Source organism: Cyprinus carpio, unplaced genomic scaffold (assembly GCF_018340385.1).
Source record: "Cyprinus carpio isolate SPL01 unplaced genomic scaffold, ASM1834038v1 S000006795, whole genome shotgun sequence".
Lineage (NCBI taxonomy): Eukaryota > Metazoa > Chordata > Actinopteri > Cypriniformes > Cyprinidae > Cyprinus > Cyprinus carpio.
This window is the reverse complement of record NW_024879381.1, coordinates 138,842-159,341: the sequence shown is the minus strand read 5'-3', so window position 1 is coordinate 159,341 and position 20,500 is coordinate 138,842. Positions and strand designations below refer to the sequence as shown.

Genomic DNA, 20,500 nt, shown 5'->3' with positions numbered 1-20,500 from the left:
AATAGCCTAGTGAATTTGCATTCATGAATAAGGAATTTTCACAAAATAAATAAATAAATATATATATATATATATAATATATATATATATATATATATATATATATATATTATATATAATATACTGGTTTAAACAAATAAACAAACAAAGCTTATTTTATATTAAATCTTATTAACGGTTTGTTTTTTTTCCATTTTTTAAGCATTTCTAACAAGAAGCACATTGTGGATAATAAACACTGAATGCCCTGATGTCCTGAAATGTAAATGAGCATTCATTTCATAAAGAACACAGTTCGTATTTAGTCTACAAATACCGATTTGCTGGATTGAATCTATGGAGAAGACGCCTTATTATTGTTATTTCCGACATGATGCTTTGGGATAGCCTAAGCGCACGTTTTCACTATTATACACATTATGTTCCGACACAAACAGTGACGCATTTTACGCGCTGTGTTCAAGGGAACACCTCGGACTGGATCTCCACCAGCCAATAGGAACAGAGGGGGATCATTTAAGAAATCATTGATATTGCCAATGCGTCAAACATGTACGTGTCAGCGGGACCCAGTGCGCGTATAAATACCGCGAGGCGACCCGGAGAGAGCTAGTCATTTTAGATAGCGAAAAGCCTGCGAGGAACTCCTCATTTCACTTCAGCTGATATTTATTTATTTATCTATTTATTCTGATCCTTGCTTTGGGATGAACATACTGCTTCTGAACTTTTTCTGGGCGGCAGCATTCAGCGCACTCCTGTCAGCGCCGGGGCTCCGGGCTTCTCCAGTGGTTGGACAGGAACCTATCCGCTGCGCCCCGTGCTCCCCGGAGCGGCTGGCTGAGTGTCCTGCGGTGGATGCCAGCTGTGAGGAGGTGCTTAAAGAGACGGGCTGCGGCTGCTGCCTCGCCTGCGCACTGAAGAGAGGCGACTCCTGCGGGATCTACACTGCGCCCTGCGGCTCGGGGCTCCGCTGCTTGCCCAAACCTGGAGAAGCCCGGCCCCTGCATGCCACGCTCACCCGAGGACACGGGGTGTGCACTGAGACCCCCGAGCCTGACCAGAACCAAAGCGACAACACGCCAGGTACCAGCGTTTAATAAGACTTCGCCGTAGCTCTGCGTCCTGAGAGTTCATTGCATCATCTCGCTGATTCAACCTTTGGCGAGATTTCATCAGCGTTAACAAATCACTTGGATATTTTAGATATATAATAAATATAGCGAACTATAGAATCGACTATTGTAATGCAATTAAAGTTCTAAAAAAGAAATATTCATATCTAAATAAATATCTGTTTCATTAGCTATTAAATGTAAATCTGTCGAGGTTCCTATAGCGCAATGCAAATTGACGCAAACGTCAATTATATTTAGCAACAACAACAGCAACAAAAAACTTTCTTTAAAAAACAACACAAAGTTTTGTGGTATGTAAATTTATAAAGAAAGTAATAGGCTACAAAAGATGAGCCTTGTCACAATGTGTCGATTTACCGGTGAAAAAGAATCTCGGCGGAAAGCGCGTGAGAGACGTTCCGTTGTTATGGTTACGTCCTCTAGCGATTCTGTTCATTTAGCGCCTTTTTTGGCGACAAGTGAAACTATGAGCTCTGACTGAGTTATCGGTCTTTAGCACAAACGTTTAAAACAATGTAAAACCTGTATGAAGCATTCTGGAGAGACAATTAATAATGGAAAATTACGTTAACTAAAGTCTGTTCAAGGCTCCCGGAATCCCTCCAATAATTCTGTCCTTTCCTTTTCTTTCAGATCTCCCGGAGTCACACAACGGGCCAACAGCAGTGAACGAAGGCGGCTCAACGGTGTTCGTGCCCGGCCACGGCAAGCCCTTCGACCCGCGGGTCATCACTGCTAAAGAGAGCATGAAGGCCAAAGGCAACGCAATACGCAAGAAACTCGTAGAACTGGTGAGTCTAAAGCGCCTCGGTTTTATGGATATGCGTAAAGGCTTTTTAAAATGAGACTCTGGTACAACTTGCGGCCACCAGAGGGCAGTAGAAGGTTTCTTGAATTTTTTTCGTATATGATTTATGGGGGGGATGCATAATTTGATGCATTTTCAAAGCAATTGCATTTAAGAGTGACTATATTTAGTCACTATATATATACCCCCCCAAATGATCTTGAGGTTGTAAATAATAATAACAATAACAATTATTGAATAAAAATTATATTAAGATAACAACAAATAAAACAATTAATAATTATTTTAATAACAATAATCATTATTATTAGTAGTTGTTGTATAAGTAGTTTAGCAACAACCACCAATTACAATTAATATTAGTAGTAGTTTTGTTAATAATAATTTCCTAAACAATTGAAACAATAAAAAAAAAGTATTCAAATAAATGTTAATGTTTTTAGAAATATTTGAAAAATGTTTCTAAATATCTATATTTTATCTTTCTAGGGTCCTTGTCATATTGAACTGCAGACAGCCCTTGAAAAGATCACTAAATCACAGCAGAAACTGGGAGACAAAATGACCAGGTTCTACCTTCCAAACTGTGACAAACATGGTCACTACAAAGTCAAACAGGTAAGAAGAAGAGTCTTGTGTGCAAGTATCTGTTACAGAAACCACCTAACATCTTGATTTCACATTGAGAGTTTGTGTGTCGGTATCTAAAGCTTAACGTGTGATATTCTCAACACGATGATATATGTGTGATGGCCGAGTGTTAGAACCACACTCCACTGAGAACTAGGCTGTGCATGCAAGCTTGTGTTTCTAGAGAATGAAATAACCTCTCTCTCTGTCTCTCGTTCTCCCCCCGCAGTGTGAATCATCTCTGGATGGCCAGAGGGGGAAGTGTTGATGTGTGTCATCCTGGAACGGGAAGAAGATTCCTGGATCAAGTGACCTGCCAGCAGATGCCGAGTGTCCCGAGGAACTCAACCACTGATCTGTCTCACACACACACACACATGCTGGGGGATCTGAAGTGCTCAACCACTGATCTGTCTCTCTCACACACATACATATCATACCACTGATTTTTATCATTATATTTTTTAAAAATATCTTAGTATTTATTTATGTTAGTGGTGGTATTTAATTCAGGTACACTGTTTTTTGATTGGTAAACTCCCTAAACTCAACAAAAAGAGAAAAAGATCTATTTTTCTGTAAAGAAAATGAATATGTATTTTACATGAAGTACCCATACTTATTTATTTAAACTGAATGTATTCATTTCGATATCTGGATAAGAATATTTATTCCTTATGCCTTATACATGTTTTTGTATGGTGTAAATCTGTATATTTGCTGTATATAGATGACTGTGTCTCGTCTTAAATTTCCTTCAGGCTTGCTTTGCTGGGAGGACTGATATGGAAAAAAGCACTGCATGGACCAAACCTCTTTGTCACTGTCCATAACATTGCCATATTTTTATACTGTATATGTTTTTATTATTATTATCATATTTTACTACATGAATTCTGTTTTTGTTTTTATAAATATTGAGATTAGATGGGCACTAAAAGTGGGAATCTTTTTTCCCACCAATTCTGTGTTTTTTACATGCAAGAGTATTGATTTTCACAGCTTTGAAACGGGTACCTGCCTGTTTCCTACCTCTCTTTTAAATTAAGATTTTTAATTAATCAAGTGTTTGTAAATTGCTTGTCGCTGTATGATCAAAGTGAGATTACAGTCTTACTGTATTTGTCGGTCATACTTGTGTTGTCTAATACTGTGGTCCATTTATTATTTTTTTAAGTGATGAGGAAAAGAGATCCAGACGTTGCTTCACTCCAAAGCAGTTGCTCATGTGTATAATATATTTTTCATGGTTTTGTATATTGTAAGTCATTGTGGGTAAAAAAAGAACTATTTAATAAATCATATTTACAAGCACCTCAGTGTCAGCCGTTTAACAAACTCGCCCTCGGGTCAGACGAGAAGCTGCAGTGAACTATGAAGCAAGATTGAATCAAACTCAATTAGTAATGTCAGGACAAAACAACAAGCACCTGAACATAACGAGAAGCTGGTTAACAAAAAACCACAAAGTGCAAAAAAAACTCCACTTCTTTCTCGATTTCTCCTGCTGCCCAAGCTTGATTATGTTCTGTCTTAGTCTATATTTAAAACTGCCTGCAGGGCAGAACGGTGACAAGTATGTGTGCGCGCATATGTGTGTCCTTATCGTGGTAATCTCAAATGAGGCGGACTAATTTCAGCTCAGTATTTTGGGGAAACCGGGCTCCACTCTCTCTACGGTGCCTTTGACCTGGGCTGTGTTTGTGCTGGCCGGCCAGCAGTACCCCCCTCCCCCCTTTTTTCCTGATGTCCAGCCTCCGTGGCAACCACCCTTTACACCTTAAATCTCAGTTTTGTAAAAACCGCAGTAGACGAAATTTAGTTGCTTCATTGAATAATCCATGCCTGCTTGACATTAGGGGTGTCTAAATTACTCGATTAGTAGCAAACAAACACAATTGTAACACCTTGTTTGTGGTTTTACAATTAGTATTTTCATGGACACCTAAAATAAGTTGAAAAAAAAAAAAAAAAAAAGAGTACCTTCCTGGAGTGTTTGACGCTCATTGTAGTATGAGGCGATTTCATTTCATGAATGTGGCATCGCAGCTTCTTTTTTGAGAATTGGCTGCGCTGACATTGCTAGGACAAGTGAATAACTATGCTAATGTGAATGGGGTCTCTGTGTGTAGATTTGAGGAGTAATGACCTGCGTGGGGGCCTCAAGCTAGAGTGTGAAATGAAGCGGTTCAAAGATGTTGACCTGTTACACAAGAGATTTTAAATCTCCATTGCCCCCCGGCACTCTGTGTTATACTAATGACAAAATTACTGTAGCTAACATATAAGCTTTCTGTGAAAGAACCATTGTTTTGAAACTCTTGACGGTGACACTAGTCACCTTATCTAAAATGAATGAATGGCCTCCATATGTTAAAAACAAATCCGAACTGCATACTTCAGGAGTAGTTCACCCATGAATGACAAAAATCTGTCATTTACTCACCCTTGTGTCATTCCAAACCAGCATTTCTTTATTTTGTGGAAGATGATATTTTTGAAAAACTGCTTTTGTCAGTTGCTCTTGACAACAGTTGAACAACAATAGACTCCACTGACAAAATGTACAGAATTGTCATTTTAGGGTGAACAATCCCCTCAAAGTTGTGAAATTACAGTCTGTCACATCGTGTAAATAAAATAGTGTTTACATTTTTTTTTTATTAAAAAAAGGCATGAAATACAATTATATTTGAACAAAAACATTTCCTTTTCTTGAAGAAAGGCTGATAGCTGTATAATTTCTAGTTTAGTAACATTAAAAAGCTTTTTAAAGAACCAAAATTTAAAAAAAAAAAAAGCAAAAAAAAGCAATTACCCGTGAACGGAGGGATCTTTAAAAGTGACTTGCGGGGTTGAGAGACCCTGGCATTGCACAGAATGAGGGTGGCAAGCTTTCTTGAAGATCAAACTAGCTTGAACATTGACCTTGATATTCTTTGAAACAGAAGCTTGGCCTCAGCTTTACTGAATCTTAGCGTTCACTTTACTTTAGCTTAGTTTAGCTTAGGTTAGCTAAAGTTAAGCTTAGATTTAGCTTAATTCATACCTTAGAAGGCCCTACATAACCTGAAGATTTAAACTAAACCTTACACAAAACGATTCAAGGACAGCATCTTCGCTAAGACTAAAGCAAAAGACAGCACGACATCGTACTCCGCACTGTAGATAAACAACAAAGCTAAAACTAAAACAAAAGGACTTTATAGTGATTATATTCCCAAAAATATGCTGAGTTCTATGTTTCACTATTGTGCAAGTCAACGGGTCACTGAATTTTTTCTCAAAGGAACAAAGTTTTGGATCAGCTTATATTTCTTTCTTGGATAAATAATCTTTATAGCATAAAGTTCACATGCCTCTTTTAGCTGGCCGTGAAACAAAATATATATTCATATAAAAATCTTTCACAAGACAAAATGTACAAGTTAAGGAAGGGCTAATAGCCTTAGCACACTCGTGTGCTCTTTCCCCATAATCAAGTCAGATAAGGTGTAGCACCAAATATTTTTGTTTGTCTTTTCTTTAGCTGTTTGGGAAAGGGGTGAGCTTTTTGTCGACGCTATGCTAATAAGCTAACGTGTGGGCTACCTCTCTGGCACCCTCCACCTTTCAAGTCTTTTCTCAGGAGGTCAGTTTTGAGACAACAACACAAGGCCCTGGTTATCCAACATTGGCCAAAGCCATGTTAGCCTGTAGCTTTCCTACTGGGGCGATCGATATGGATTTTTAGAGAGGCAGAGGGCGAAAACACCTGCGACACATTTCCCCATGGTTTTGTTAAGGCATCGATTTCACAAACTGCCATAGCTACACCGATTTCGTCGCAGCGGTAATTCAGGGCACTGTAGAGTTACGGTTACATTCAAACCCATAAACAGGATGTCGCGCAAAAATACATGCTTTCAGCAAAACGACTTAGAAATGTGATGGACAATGATAGTCAACGACTGGAGCAACAATCAAAGTGCTTCATGATGTTTTGAAAGTGAGATAATGCCCAAGCGGAGCATATCAGTGCTGTCCCGACAACACAAGCTAAGAGCTCTGCGTCCGATGTAAGATAATATAAACAAAAGGGGCGTTCATCTAAATATGTCCTGGTATAGAATCGTTTACAATTGGTCGAATTGTTTTATCTATCTGTTAGCCTAGTGACAGGCTGGAGTATATGTTCAGGAGGGGCCAAAGTGCATGAAGTGCTTGTGCTTCAGATGGAGTCTATGGCTGGAGCCGCCTAGTGCCAACTGAGCATGCCAGAAGAGAAACGACCCTACACCAGGAGGGCAGAAACCGGAAGTAGGACTTAGAGAGAGCCGCTGGCAGAGAGCAATACACGCTGTAGCAGAAGAGAGAGACTGAACAAGTACACAACCTCCCTCATGTACACAAGAGTACATTTGCTCAGACATAGTGTGCCATTACGGAGTTAAAATTTGCTTGTACTTTTGACTATGTTCACACTTCCCTCTCAGGATACAGTCCAAAACTGAAGACATGACACGCTCTCTGTCTCCTCTTCTCGTTCTCCCTACTCTCCTGAAGTGTAAAGTGAGGTTCTGGTCACGTGAGTCCATGCCTCAGCATACAGTGGGAGGTCAGCTTTGGGGACAGCACTTTTGAATTTGTATTCATGTAGTTCTTCAGGGGAGATATTCTCTCTTTGTCTCCCTGTTTCCACCGCTCTGCCTCTCTCTTCCCTTCACTTTGTCTCCATGTTAATGCAGTGGACTTTCTCCTTTCCATCGTAGACGCCGGGTATGGGTTGTCCATACTTGTCCACGCACGAGCAGTAGCCTCTTCTGCGCCCTTGGATGGACGGCACTGCGGAGAGAGTGGGTGAGACAGGAAGAGAATGCATAACCATATGATATTTGGACGGGTATATGCAAAACAGACAACATGCTCCAAATGGAAGAGACAGTGGCATAAACACATTTCTCATCGCATTACACTTAGGTGAGAGCGAGTAACACGGATACTAGAGCCAGAGAGAGAACGAGGGAGAGAGATTGGGGTAAAGGAATGCCAGAGGGGATTTAAGGGGAAGTATGGAAGCAAAAGAGGGACAGAGCAAAGTGAAATCTGTTGAAATATATATAATTTGCACAACTATATAAAAATCCCATTTAATTTTATATTCAGTGTGTGAATTATTCAACGGCTTTTGGGGAGTGTCAATTTAAATTTTTAGGGTGTAATTATTTATTTTTATTATTTTTATGTGAATCCTAATATCCCCTCACAAAGATCTATCCCTCTTGGACCTCAAAGCAATTCTACTGGCTGAGACAAAAAATTAATTGATAAGCCCAAAGTATACTTTTTATTTATTTTTATTTTTTTCGTGAATGCTAGGGTATGCGTACTGTGTGCAATGCAAATTTTATCATCAGAACACTAATTCTATTTTAAATGAGTACAAAGTCATTTTTATCACACAACTTTTGAAGTGAAAAGGCACAGACATTGGACAAGAATGAATCTTTCTAGTGCATTTGTGTCAAATGTTTCACGCCACAATCTGTGTCGAACTATTTGCGTATGCTAATGCTACATGCTAATGTATGTGTTAAAAACATTATACTGTGCCTGAAATTATAGAAAAGAAGATCGTTTTACCTAAGCCTTTGGTTAGAAAGATACCTTACATTTAACATTACATTACAGAAGCTAATGTTCAAATTAAACATTTCCCATTCTTTGTGTTTTTAGTAAGCCTTTGGTTAGAAAGCTATCAGCCTTTTCCACATTTTTACATGCACACTAGGTTGTATGTGAAAAATGTGTACATAAATGTGTCATCATCAGTATAGAACTCGCTTGATTTTTCTTGCACAAGAACAACAGAAAAAGAGATGGAACAAATAATAACATCAGCAATAAACTACTGGAAAAACATCAACAACAACAGAAGCCTGCACTTGTGTGAGTACAAAGACATTTTTATTGCTCATACCTTTTGCAGAGAAATAGCGCAAACACTGGACAAGGATGAAATAGGCACATGCTAAGCCTTTGTATCAAAACTGAACATACAGTACTTAGTCTACTAGCTTAGCACTTGCAAAAGCTAGTTAAGAAAAGCTCTTTTGATTAGCTAACTTAAGATATTCTTAATTGCGATGAACATGTCTGTGTATGTGCTATCTAATATGGATCCCTCACACAGAAATGATTGTATAAGTTTTACTAAATTTATCTTAAATTTTTTTAAATCTTTAACAAATGAATGAGGCTATAACTTTAAATGTTTAACCATTACAACAACTAAGAACGAATGTCACATTGAATATCAAAACATGCTTGGGCCTATCTCAATGGCTGAGTGTAGTTATTGCGTGTAGCATGTTTCTCTCGTGCTTGTCTTTCTCTCCTTTGGCAGTGAGTTAGAGATATGTGCAAAACAAATATCACATCTAAGCTGAAAGAATGCATGCCTGCCACTCACAGTGAGTGTGTTTATGTGTTTATGAGAAATATAAAAAATTAAGTGCATCAAACAAACTGTCTTCTGTGGTTTAGGGGAATTTAACGGACACAGGCAAGGTGTACACACACACACACACACACACACACACACACACACACAAGCACACACACACACATACTGTACTGTAAAATGATCTGCAGTGTGTTTTGCATTTGCTGATTTATTTTTTACATGCAAGTTTTGTCAACTTGTGAATATCAAAATTCATAAACATACACATACAACCAAGTTTTGCTTTTATGAGAGGTTTAAATGCATGTTTCTGTCAGCCTGCTGCTGATGAAACTGTGATTTTAAGTTCATGTTAAATTTGTTGAAGTTAAATTTGACCAAGCTAATATATTTGCCATGGACTGTTAAAGGGCTTCTAGGTCTATTTTAAGAAACTGGCATAGACTCAAAGTCATCTGGAGCCTATTTTATTATACTACACAGGCAAAAACAAACACACACATACACACACAAACAAACATTCACACCCACCGACACACACACACATCCTCATGTGGTACATTCATTAGTGAAAATTTATTCTTTCAGACACAAGGGGAAAGAAGGAGGTAACAAACTAGAAAGAAAGAATGAAAGAAAGATAAACAGACTTTGTGGAGTGGATGAGTCAGAGAGAAAGAGAGAGAGAGAGTGAAAAAGAGATCAAAAGCAGTTTTATTGAAAGAGTACCAAATTAAAATACCTCAAGCAGAACAAGAGCAGTCTGGGAATGAAACCTGGCCTCTACAAGGGGCTGCTTCAAATGCTACACTCATCCTTTTAATTTCAATTGTCTCCACACCCACTTGATTTTTTTGTTATGACAAACATTTGTATTTGACTAAATAAGTAACATATATCACTAGACTTTTTATTTGTTTGGTTACGAGTTTGTCTGCATCTGAACAAAAGAGAAAGAATGAGTGTACAGGAAGGGCTCCAGTGCTTAATTTGTAAAATTATGAAGTCCCGGAACTCGGACTGGAATAAATAAATGGTATGAAATAAATTAAAAACGTGCGTTACAATCTTGCTTATAAACGCGCATTAGATATAAAAGTGCCTTTCCTAATAATTAATGAATTATGGTTATCTTTTCTTTGTACTTTTAATATTGTGCAAGTTATCAACCACATTAATATTATACTTGCTTATTCATCAAACATATGGTCATTGCATCAATTTCTTGCAGGGGCGTATAAGGTGGGGGATCCACTATAATAGGTGCTGGATCCAGCTTCAGAGGAAGGTGGATCCAGATCCTGCTTGTTCAGGCACAAATTAAGCCTGTGCAGGAAACTACTCGGTGCTGAGCAGCTATGTATTATGGGAATGTTCCATTCAGACTGTACAGGCACACAGGATGCTTTCTGTTTGATGTAAGGGGGGACTAATAATGACTAAAGCTAGGTATTTCACTGTACCACAGTGTCCTAACCAGGCAATAAAAAGTGATATTTTAATGTAAATCAAGTTTTGTTTTTTTTCTCAACTGATGCAATGAGCAACATTGAACGCACAATTTCTATTTATTTGCTGCCCCCCCCGAGAGGTGAATTGAATTTAGTCCCAAATCTTTCTCCACATAACAACATAGTTAATGTCCAGCTCCATATGACCAGAGAGTCAAGAACATTTACATATGTTACAATACTGTACATACCCTCAAAACGCATAGTGGCATGGACTGATGACTGATTACTGCATGTCTTCTCATATATGTGTGTATGTGTCTGTATCAGAGAAAGACAGAATGGCATAAGTAGGGTGCGGGATACACACATATCAGCATGGCGATTTCTAGAGGTTGCAACACAACAGACCTGTGTTGTGAATGGACAATCTATGTAAAAGCGGGAGAAAGAGACTATGTGTATATATGTCTGTGTAACTGTATATATATATATATATATATATATATATATATATATAGTATATAATATATATATATTATATATATAACTATATGTGTGTGTGTGTGTGTGTGTGTTGGTGTGTGCGTGTGTGTGTGTGTGTGTGTCACAAAGCAAGACTTTAGTCAACGTTGGCCCATAATGATGCCCTTATGGGGCAGCAGGAAGGCGGAAGGGCATTAAAAGCAGCCACAGGGTAAACACGAACTCATAAAACACACACACAACACACACAAACACACACACACACACACACACACACACACACACACACACACACACACACCACACACACACGCACATACACAATATGCTGCATGTGAATCAGAACAGTGGTTGTTTTCTTTGCAAAAACTATACGAGCAGTGTATGCATGTGTGTTTGTGTCTGTTAGGAAGTATGCTGTTTGGGATAGAAGCTGCCCCAGGGCCTGTGTCTTTGCAAAGTGTAGTATGAAATATGTGTACTGTATGTATTTTGGTGCATGGGTGACCATATCTGTGTATTGGTGTTTGAGTGGAAGCGTGCACACCCTGGATCATTCCCAGCATGCCTGGCATTCTCTTCTAGTCTCTCACCCCGATCCTATTCAGCATGAGAGCTTAAGTGGACTGCCTGGCCCTGGGAGAGCTAGGGAAGCCAGTAGATGAGGGGGCGAGCACTGCTCCAGCCCAGCGCAGGAGTACAGTAACCTGGGTGAGAGATGCATCTGGATTGGGAAGTGTAGAGGGGGTTGGCGGCGCTGGGGCCGGCATGCCTGGCCTCCACTAACACACTGGATTTTTTTGTTTTTTTTTTTTTTAAGCAATTCATATAATCAAGGCTAAAATTAGCATGGATTGGACTCTGCTCTCCCCAGGTATGGCCTTCAGACACACATACCCCCACATACATATACAAACGCTCCCATTACAGATCTTATTCCGGGGAGTGTAGGGACCCCCAGGCATCCAGGACATCTACAGTTCACTTGTGTGAGTATGTATGCACAGGAGTTTGTGCATGTTTGTTTTTGATGCCAAAATAAAAATGAATGACTGTAATCTTAGGGTCGACCAAGACTTAGGCTTCGGCTTAAATCACCATGATGGAAGCAAAGAAATTTCAGTTGGAGTCAGTCGGAGGGGAATCTGATCAGCTTGATCTTCATCATGTGTGGACACAGCCTGTCATACAGATGTTTCTTCTACTATTACCAGAGATCCCAGGAGATCTAAGCATAGGGGTTTGATTTTTACAAAACAAACTAAACTATATTTGTGCAAGCCAGATACATGAAAGGATGTGGTATGGTTTTTAATTTTATGTTGTTTTGTGCTCAAGTATACGGTTTGTCTTTTGCTTGAGCTGTAAAACCACTAGACATTGATTAGTTGAATTGTTAACCTGTCACTGTCCTTTCTTTCAAACATGGATTTAAAATAGATAATCATGGACAGAGGGCAGAGGGCAGGAACAGGACTGGAAAATGTCAAAGCCAGATTTTCAACTACACTTACTGTTGGAGCATGAGAACAGTCTCCAAAAACTTTATTTTTGATACAGGTGCCACTATGAATCTCTCTTAGGTACTCATGCAAACCATTTGCAAGGACCCTTGTCTTTTCCCTCAAGGGTGTGCAGAACATGTTTCTTGGGACCTGAACTTATCACTTTCTCTTGACTCTGCGATCTTAGCCCTAGAGCACAGCCGTTTTCTCCAGAAACCCAGGGTCCGTTCATTGGGTTACATGTTCAATGGAACCCACATGCTATTAAGCGTGTGGCGTGGGTATATGTGTGCATATCAGGGTAGACTTCATACTCTGTATTTCAGCATGAAAGCAGCTCCTAAGCAACACATGTTTCACATTGATTCTAAATTCTCATCCTTTTTGTTGAAACATTTCCATCTCTATCTCTCCAGTGTTGTCATTAGGCCTCCGGGGTCACTGTGGTATCTGTCAGAGAGGTTTTCCAAATTCACCCAAACTCATTAGGGCCATTCAGACAAGGCCTTTTGGACTCATGTGTTCTTAATAGGGGGTTGCGGGTGACTCACAAATTTTCCGAGAATTGCATTTGCCCCCACCAACCACTTTGTTCAGATTCACTCATGCACCCCGTCAGTTGAGGAAACAACAGATACTTTCAAGAACCAGCATGCACATACAAATAGGCCCCCCACCTACTTTTCTAATACTGTTGTGACAGTTGGCCATGACAGTTTACTTATCGTCTTGTACACGGATGGTGGTAAAAAAATAGTTTGAGTATCTGGGCTGATTACACAAAGGTTGCATGTTTGATCCCAGGTAAGTATGATCTAAAAAGGGACACCTATTCCCACGCCTTGAGCGAGGTACTTAGCCCACATGGGGGATAGGCCCTGTAATTGGGTGCAAAGTAAGTGACTTCAAATAAAAAGCATCTGCAAAAGAAAAGTCTAGGCACTCGGGTAAAAGGTAATTACCTGTTTTTTCTTGTAGAAACCCTTTTGGTCGCAGTTTGGAATGCGGAAGCCTCTTGGGTTCAGCACATTTGAGATCTTAAAATTCTTCATAATGCTCTCCATCTCCCGACGACACGGGCCCTGTACACACACAGCGAATGCACAATTACAGGAAATATCTTACTTGCAAACATGTGAGGAGGTTGGATAATGCAAACAAGTAGAATGGGGAATAGAATGTACTCCACTCCAATACATGCTTTTTCTTAAAAATGCATGTTGGCGGAAGAACTGTGTGTGCTTACATATTCAGTTTCTCTCTTTGACTCCAGACTGAAGTTGTGAATATCTGTATGAACCCCACTGGAAACTGGTTCCCCTTTAAAGATCTGACGTATCTTCAATTGATCTCTTTTTGATCATCTCCTCTTTGGTGTGTGACAAAGTATCTATGGGCTCTACTGCCATCCTTGGCCCTCCCTGCGTGTCTCCGGAAAACAATTGTTGTGTTCTGGACTGTCCCTCAGCTCCCCCGGGGCCTGTTTGCCTTAGTATCATTTGAGATATGTTCCTCTCCTTCCTCTTCAGGGTTATCTTGAATCAAAAGATAAGTGTATTAATACATATGAACAATTTTTACTATTAACAAAAGCAGCAGTTCATACAACTGCATCTTTTCACATGAAACAAAATAGCACAGGGGATCCAATCCTGCTCCTGGAGGGTCAGTGTCCTGCAGAGTTTAGCTCCAACCTTCCTCAATACACTTGCCTAGAATGTTCTAGAAGATCTAGATTAGCTGGTTTAAGTGTGTTTAATGAGGACTGGTCTAAACTCTGCAGGATAGCAGCCAGCCCTCCAGAAGCAGAAATTGGACAGCCCTGAAGTAGCATAATCCTAAACATCTATTAGCAATATAGAGTACATCACTTGCATGATGACATCAATTTGGTAAGGCCAGCCAAGATTGCTATTTCGCCATCGGTTTCCTTGGGAATTAGGTTTAGGGTAGTAAGGTTCAATGTGGCTAACACTACTTGGAAAAGACTTATCGAGTCCTACCTAAAACCAGAATTGTGAAGTTGTTGTGTTTATTTAAAATGTAAGTTGCTACAATTGTTGTCTGATTCATCAACCCTGTGGTACTTGTAGTCATTATTTATCAACATATATGACTGAAAAAACCCAGAAGCTTCCAAATTCAGTTTTGAGCAATGACTGTGTAATTTATCGAGTAGAACAAAAACGTTAAAAAGTCGCTGCAAGTAATGTTTACCACAGGCCTTATTTCACTCATAATCGAAAAACCGCTATTCTAAAAAAAAACATTGGAAATTCCAGAGGGAACCCATGGCCTAGAAAATGCACATTGTCTTCCAGCTTTTAGGACTACAGACTGAATAGCTCTATTCTAAGATTCTGCCCCATAAGAATAGGCATTTTACTTGCTTTTACAAGCCAAACATTTACAATAGAAAGTGTTAAAGCTTATCAGAAAGACACAGAGAAAAAAGTAGCAGAAGAGAAAGAGATATAGAAAGGGGGATATGGAAGCGGAGGAGTGATAGTATTTATAGTGCACCAAGTTACAATCGTTATAAGCAGAGGACAGACCCACCTGACCTGAAACCAAATACGGCTACAGGACGGAGCGTTTGCCTGCCTTCAACTAACACATGGTCCGGTAGGATGGTCTAACCAACAAACATCACATGCTTTCCTCTCTGTGCCCAGCTGAAGCTTTGCTGTGGCTGCTCACAAAATCTATTCAATGCAAATGTGGCTTCATTGTGGTCTAGATGTCCTTTCCTCTCATCCCACACCATTCCTCAATACGTGAACCCTATACTTATTCTACTAAAATAACATTTAGATGTATTATTAGTGAATTTGTATCAACATCCCTATTTCACACTTAATTATTATTTACTTTTAACTACTAGATCCATTATGAGAAAAGTTCAACGTCTGTCATCATGTACTCATCCTCATGTCATTAAAAACAAGTGTTATTTTCAGTATGAAAGAACTTCTTTATAAAGCATAGCACGCTTGACACCATACACAAATTCCATTGGTTTCCTGCATATACAGTACAGTATCATGAAGGTGCAAATTTGGAATGTGGCAGAAACATGAAGAGGATGAGAAAGCTCTTATCTACTCATATAGACTACTTTTATGGTGCCTTTTGAAGCATGACCATGTCCAATCACCAACCATTGTCCTTTCATGGAAAAAAGCAGCACGGACATTCTTAGATATCTGTAGATAACGTATAGGACTTGACACGTTTGGAGCAAGGATACAGTAAGTAGATGCAAATTCCCTTTAATTTCCCCAGACAAAATATTTGCTCTTGTATGTCGTTTTGATAAGAAAACCTCTGCCAATAAGCTAAATGTAGAGAGCTCGTCGCCGGCACAGATTTCGAAGGACAACTTCATCACTCTTTAAAGTGTGCCTTTGAGCAGGCATTTACTGTGGACAAAATGCAAGCACTTGAGACACAATGTCCCAAAATGCACTCTAATTTCTGTTTTTTACTAACTGCATGGTAAATTCTCTCAACTGCAAGTAAAAGCAGTTGACCAGTAAAGGGTCTAGCAAGAAGTGCATTTGTCAGCTTCAACAAATGCCTGGCGAGAGAGCGTTGGGCGAAGATGAATTATGGCACTGTTTAAACATGCTGTCCTCTTGGGGTTTTACAGCTCTTGTCTGTTGAATAAATATTCAGTCTCTGGCCGAACAAAACAAAGCAGAGTTCTCGCAGGAATGAGAGACTAATAAACAGCTGGAGTAGAAGAGAAAAAGATATTTAGAAAGAAAGACAAACCCAATAGGCTATTAAATATAGAAAGTGAGAGACAAAGACTGGCATCGAGAGATATATGAAGGTGCACAAGGTCTGAATATTGTGAAGAACTGTAGAGATAGTGGACAGGATTCAGCAGAGTGGAAGAGTTAAGTGAAAAACAGATTTTCCACTGTGGTGTGTATGTGAGTAAGTGCGCACTTGTGGCACACCAAACACTCCTCTGTAGCCATGGAAGCTGCTCTCCAAACCAGAATTAAACTATGCCTTCATTGACGATGACATAACAACAACAACAAACAACAACATCAACAACAGCAACTTCTGCAACATAACAACTCGAACAAGGTAAGCAATTGTAATGATCGCATATAATGACTGCTAATAAAATGTTGATGCCTGCTTCCCATGCATGACCCACTGTACCTTCCACATAAACAAATCCAGGACAGAGGAAGAGAATGGAGGGCCATCTAATTCAGGAACTGGAAAAACATCAAAATTTAACCCCCAATGTAAACTTTTGTAAAACCTTTTTCCAGCACCTAGTGGCCCATTTTGAGTCACTCAACCTCACTATTTGTTCAATCCTAAATGAGCAAAACATGAACATTTACATTTATCATTCCTGGCAAAACGTGGTAGAACGTGAATGAGAGGGTGAAACAGACGTAGGGTTTTTCTTCTCAAAAGTAAAAATGAGTGACTGGGCACAAGGCAGGAGAATTTCATTACCAAGGCTCGGGACGAGAATGAAATCCGCCTCTTCTGAGAAATCTGCATGATTAAGTATATAACTGCATACGCACAATCAACGTCATAACTCATAACCTCATGATCTTTCATTCCTCTTGCCTCCACCACTGTTCCCACCCAGAGAATCACACTGGGCCACACTGCTACCAGACCAATCAAGCCCTGCAAAAATATCATAATTCATGTGTGTGGCAGAGCCATGGGGTGGAGCGACACACACCATGGCAATTGCTCTCGCGCTCTCTGGTTGGCCAGAGTGTGTAATTACCATAAAGTGTGGTATGATGGGAAAAGAGCACTGAAAAGCAGCATGGGCTCAAATGAAAGGGCAGTGGAGGGAGAAAAACATGAGGTAAGGCACTACTGTAAAAACAGTTGGCGCCCCCAAAACTGCTTTTTAAAAGTGACTCTGGGTCCTAACAATAGCCTTTGTGTGTGACAATGTCATATTTGATTGCTTCAACACACCACAGCGGCTCTTTCAAATAACTAGAGAGGATAAAAACAAATTCAGTCAGCTAGCTAGACGTCAGTTATGACCAAGAACGCTACTTATTTTGGTCGTGTGGGTCCACAGCCTTCCCTGTCTTAAAGGAATTTGCTAGGATGAATGTGTTGGCTAGGTGCAAGCTAATAAATGCATACTAAGTGATGCACAATAAAACCTTCGACACAGGTGCCGTTAGATCTATTCTCAGCTCGCCCGCAAGGAAATTACTTCGTTAGAAATCCTATGCCAATCATTTCCATTTAGCTTGTTTCTTGACCCTCTCAATGGAGAGTGCGGAGTTCCTGAGCCAGTAAACATCTAGAGAGCATCATTCACAAAACGGTGATCTCCGCTCTTCTGCAGAGACTATATATAAACGAATGTGGCATTCTTAACGATTGGGTTGGTGAAGCCAAATTTTAGTGCACACACACAGATACACAGAGCTGTTTCTCTCTCCATCTCTGGCTCTCTCTCTCACACACACATACACACCACACACATAAAACAGCATAGAGAGGCTGCTGTAGCGCTGAACCTCGAGAACAACGGCAGTAGTGTGGGGCCGTCTCTCGGTGGCTGGACTTCATGACGACTGCCTGTTACCAGAGGTCGCTGCGTCATGCCGGTGTTTTGAAACTCTGACCTACCTGCTCAGGATGACCTACCAGTAGTCATGTTTAAAAATACAATATCTCGTCAGGCAGAAAATAACCTGTTGAGATGCATTACCAGCATAATGCCATAAAAACAAAAGCAGAATGTGTTGTCATGCAGAAAATACATATCAGGATGTCAACACGGGTAGCTTATCTTGTTTATCTGGAGTAACCCACAACCCTAAAAAACCTGTTTAGAGATGCTAATGTCTATATTGTGGCATGAGTGCAGTGTCGCTAGTGGTATGTGCTGGCATCTTATGAAAAGTCAGAGGAAAAAGCCACCCCCCTCCTACAGAGAGGAGAAAGACCAGCAGCATTATTAACCTGCGAACATATAAACCATGTACACACAGCAGCGTAAACTCACACTGATACACAGTTGAACACACAAGCCATACGCTCAACCGTGTGGATAGTGTTTGATGTGTTTTAGTTTTTAGTGTTTAAGACACCACACAGGCTGTAAATTGGGGGTGGGGGTGGGGGGTCACTAATTAAGGCCTCACTGCTTAAAATAAATAAATAAATATCCTAAAATAGATTAATGGTCCTACCTGGTCTACCTGGTTTTCATTTTTATCCAATATATTAGCCCAACCAAGCTCGCGAACCAGCTAAGACCATCTTTTAGGCTGGTTTAAGCTGTTTTTGTCAAAAGAAAGTATGTGTAAACAGTAGCCTATGTGTGCTTATACAGCTACTTGTAGGTATAAATGTTTACTAACAACGTTTCAGTAAACAAAAAAGTTAGATTACAAGTTAGTCAGAATGCACTTCTGAATAAATCTCATTCGCCTTAAGAGGTAACCATAGCAAACAGTATGCCGCCCGACAGTGTATCGGACATAAAGTCCGGTCATTATTTATTCTTCTATTAAACAAATCGCAGGTATGTGACAAAAAGTTTTAATTTTCACTCACAAAAATTCTGCCCCCCATTAAAGTCACTGAATAAATAGTACACTGCACATACGCTACACTAACGGTGAAATGACGGCTGTGCTGTGCGCTTACCGTGTCCGTGCGATGGATTGCCGCTGGGCTTTTTGTCCGGTGTCTTCGCACACACGCCCCGTCCCTCCAGCAGAGCCTGCAGAGGTTTGCTCTCCCCGGGGCGATGTTGACAGCTCAGCCCGGTACCGCAGCGCCCTGTGTACACTCCGCACGCCTGGCCCTCGGTTAGCGGGCAAGTCATGCAGCACCCGCAGCCCGGCTCCTTTACCGGCTCGGCGCAGTCCCGGGCAGCGGTTTACACAGCACCATCGCCACTTCGTCGCATGGCTCGCAGCGGACCACTGGGCTGACGCTTGCAGCCAGCCGGGCGAATGCTGCGAGCAGCGCGGTCAGGCAGAGCGCACACAGTCCCGTCATGGAGCCGAAGCGCAGGAGGGGGTAGATGCGTGGAAAAACGGTGCGTCAGATCACCTCACCTGGATATATGATTACACTAAAGCCTGAGCTCTCAACATATGCCTTGGGAAAGTAGCGGTGCTTTGGCTCAAATGCTGCTGTCACGTCGGTTTGACTAGACTGTGAATATGAAGCGGCTGGATCTCTCCATCTGTAAGTGAGTTTAAGTGGACCTTCAGGTTTTATACAGGCAGCAAAAGCACGGGCACTAAGTCACTCCCCTCGGTATGAATTATGTAGTCACCGCTCTCGGTCTTAAGGGACCGCGCGCATCCTTAATGAAATCATTCAAAACAAGAGACCTGGGTGGAAAACAGGGAAATCTTGCGAGGGCTTTTAGACCGGTCATTATAGGCATTTAGCCTACTAGCATTTGGAAAGCTGAAAAAGGTAGCGAGTTAACACCTGTTGACTAAGGTAATGTAAACAACATATCATGTAGGCAACATCTAAGTACTATGAACTTGTGTAATACAAATGAGCACATTCAACTCCCTTGAAGCCCAAATAATAATAATAATAATAAAAAAAAAAAAAAGTAGGAAAGTATGTGTCCTGGTCACAGTTGTAACTTTTGAAACAACTGCTCAAGTAGAACTACACTTTTACTAATAAACAAATAAAGTAACAATTCAATATGTGACTCTGGTCCACAAAACCAGTCATAAGGGTCAATTTCTTGAAATTGAGATTTATACATCATCTGAAAGTTGAATAGGCTTTCCAATTGATGTATGGTTCGTTAGGATAAGACAATATTTGGTCGAGATACAACTAATTGGAATCTATATGAGGAAAAATTGCTTTGGAAATGTGAGGGTCAAAAAAAAAGTCTATATAGTGAGAAAAATTGCCTTTAATGTTGTCCAAATAAAAGTCAAAACTCCCATCGAGGTCGAAGGAGTTGGGCCGGCCGGGAATTGTGGGTTAAGTTTGATATATCAATTACAGTAGGAAATTTA

The 20,500-nt window shown here is 40.3% G+C and overlaps 1 protein-coding gene and 1 pseudogene across 1 annotated transcript; one reads left to right on the top strand and one right to left on the bottom strand.

The window, feature by feature from the left end:
* The first annotated feature begins 564 nt into the window (after positions 1-564).
* Positions 565-3,134, top strand: LOC109113393 (insulin-like growth factor-binding protein 1). The gene is made up of 4 exons (XM_019126193.2): positions 565-1,086; positions 1,773-1,930; positions 2,437-2,565; positions 2,807-3,134. Exons 1-4 carry the CDS (start codon positions 708-710, stop codon positions 2,843-2,845), a joined length of 705 nt encoding a protein of 234 aa, XP_018981738.2. The 5' UTR covers positions 565-707; the 3' UTR covers positions 2,846-3,134.
* A 4,108-nt stretch (positions 3,135-7,242) lies between these two features.
* On the bottom strand, positions 7,243-19,660 carry LOC122144870 (annotated as a pseudogene).
* Positions 19,661-20,500: the final 840 nt, after the last annotated feature.

What these genes read in the sequence shown, in the direction of transcription:
- LOC109113393 (XM_019126193.2), top strand. Translation starts at nt 708, where the DNA reads ATGAACATACTGCTTCTGAACTTTTTCTGGGCGGCAGCATTCAGCGCA. An exon ending in CCAAAGCGACAACACGCCAG is followed by an intron (nt 1,087 to 1,772) that starts GTACCAGCGTTT and finishes CTTTTCTTTCAG; the next exon opens with ATCTCCCGGAGTCACACAAC. An exon ending in GCAAGAAACTCGTAGAACTG is followed by an intron (nt 1,931 to 2,436) that starts GTGAGTCTAAAG and finishes TTATCTTTCTAG; the next exon opens with GGTCCTTGTCATATTGAACT.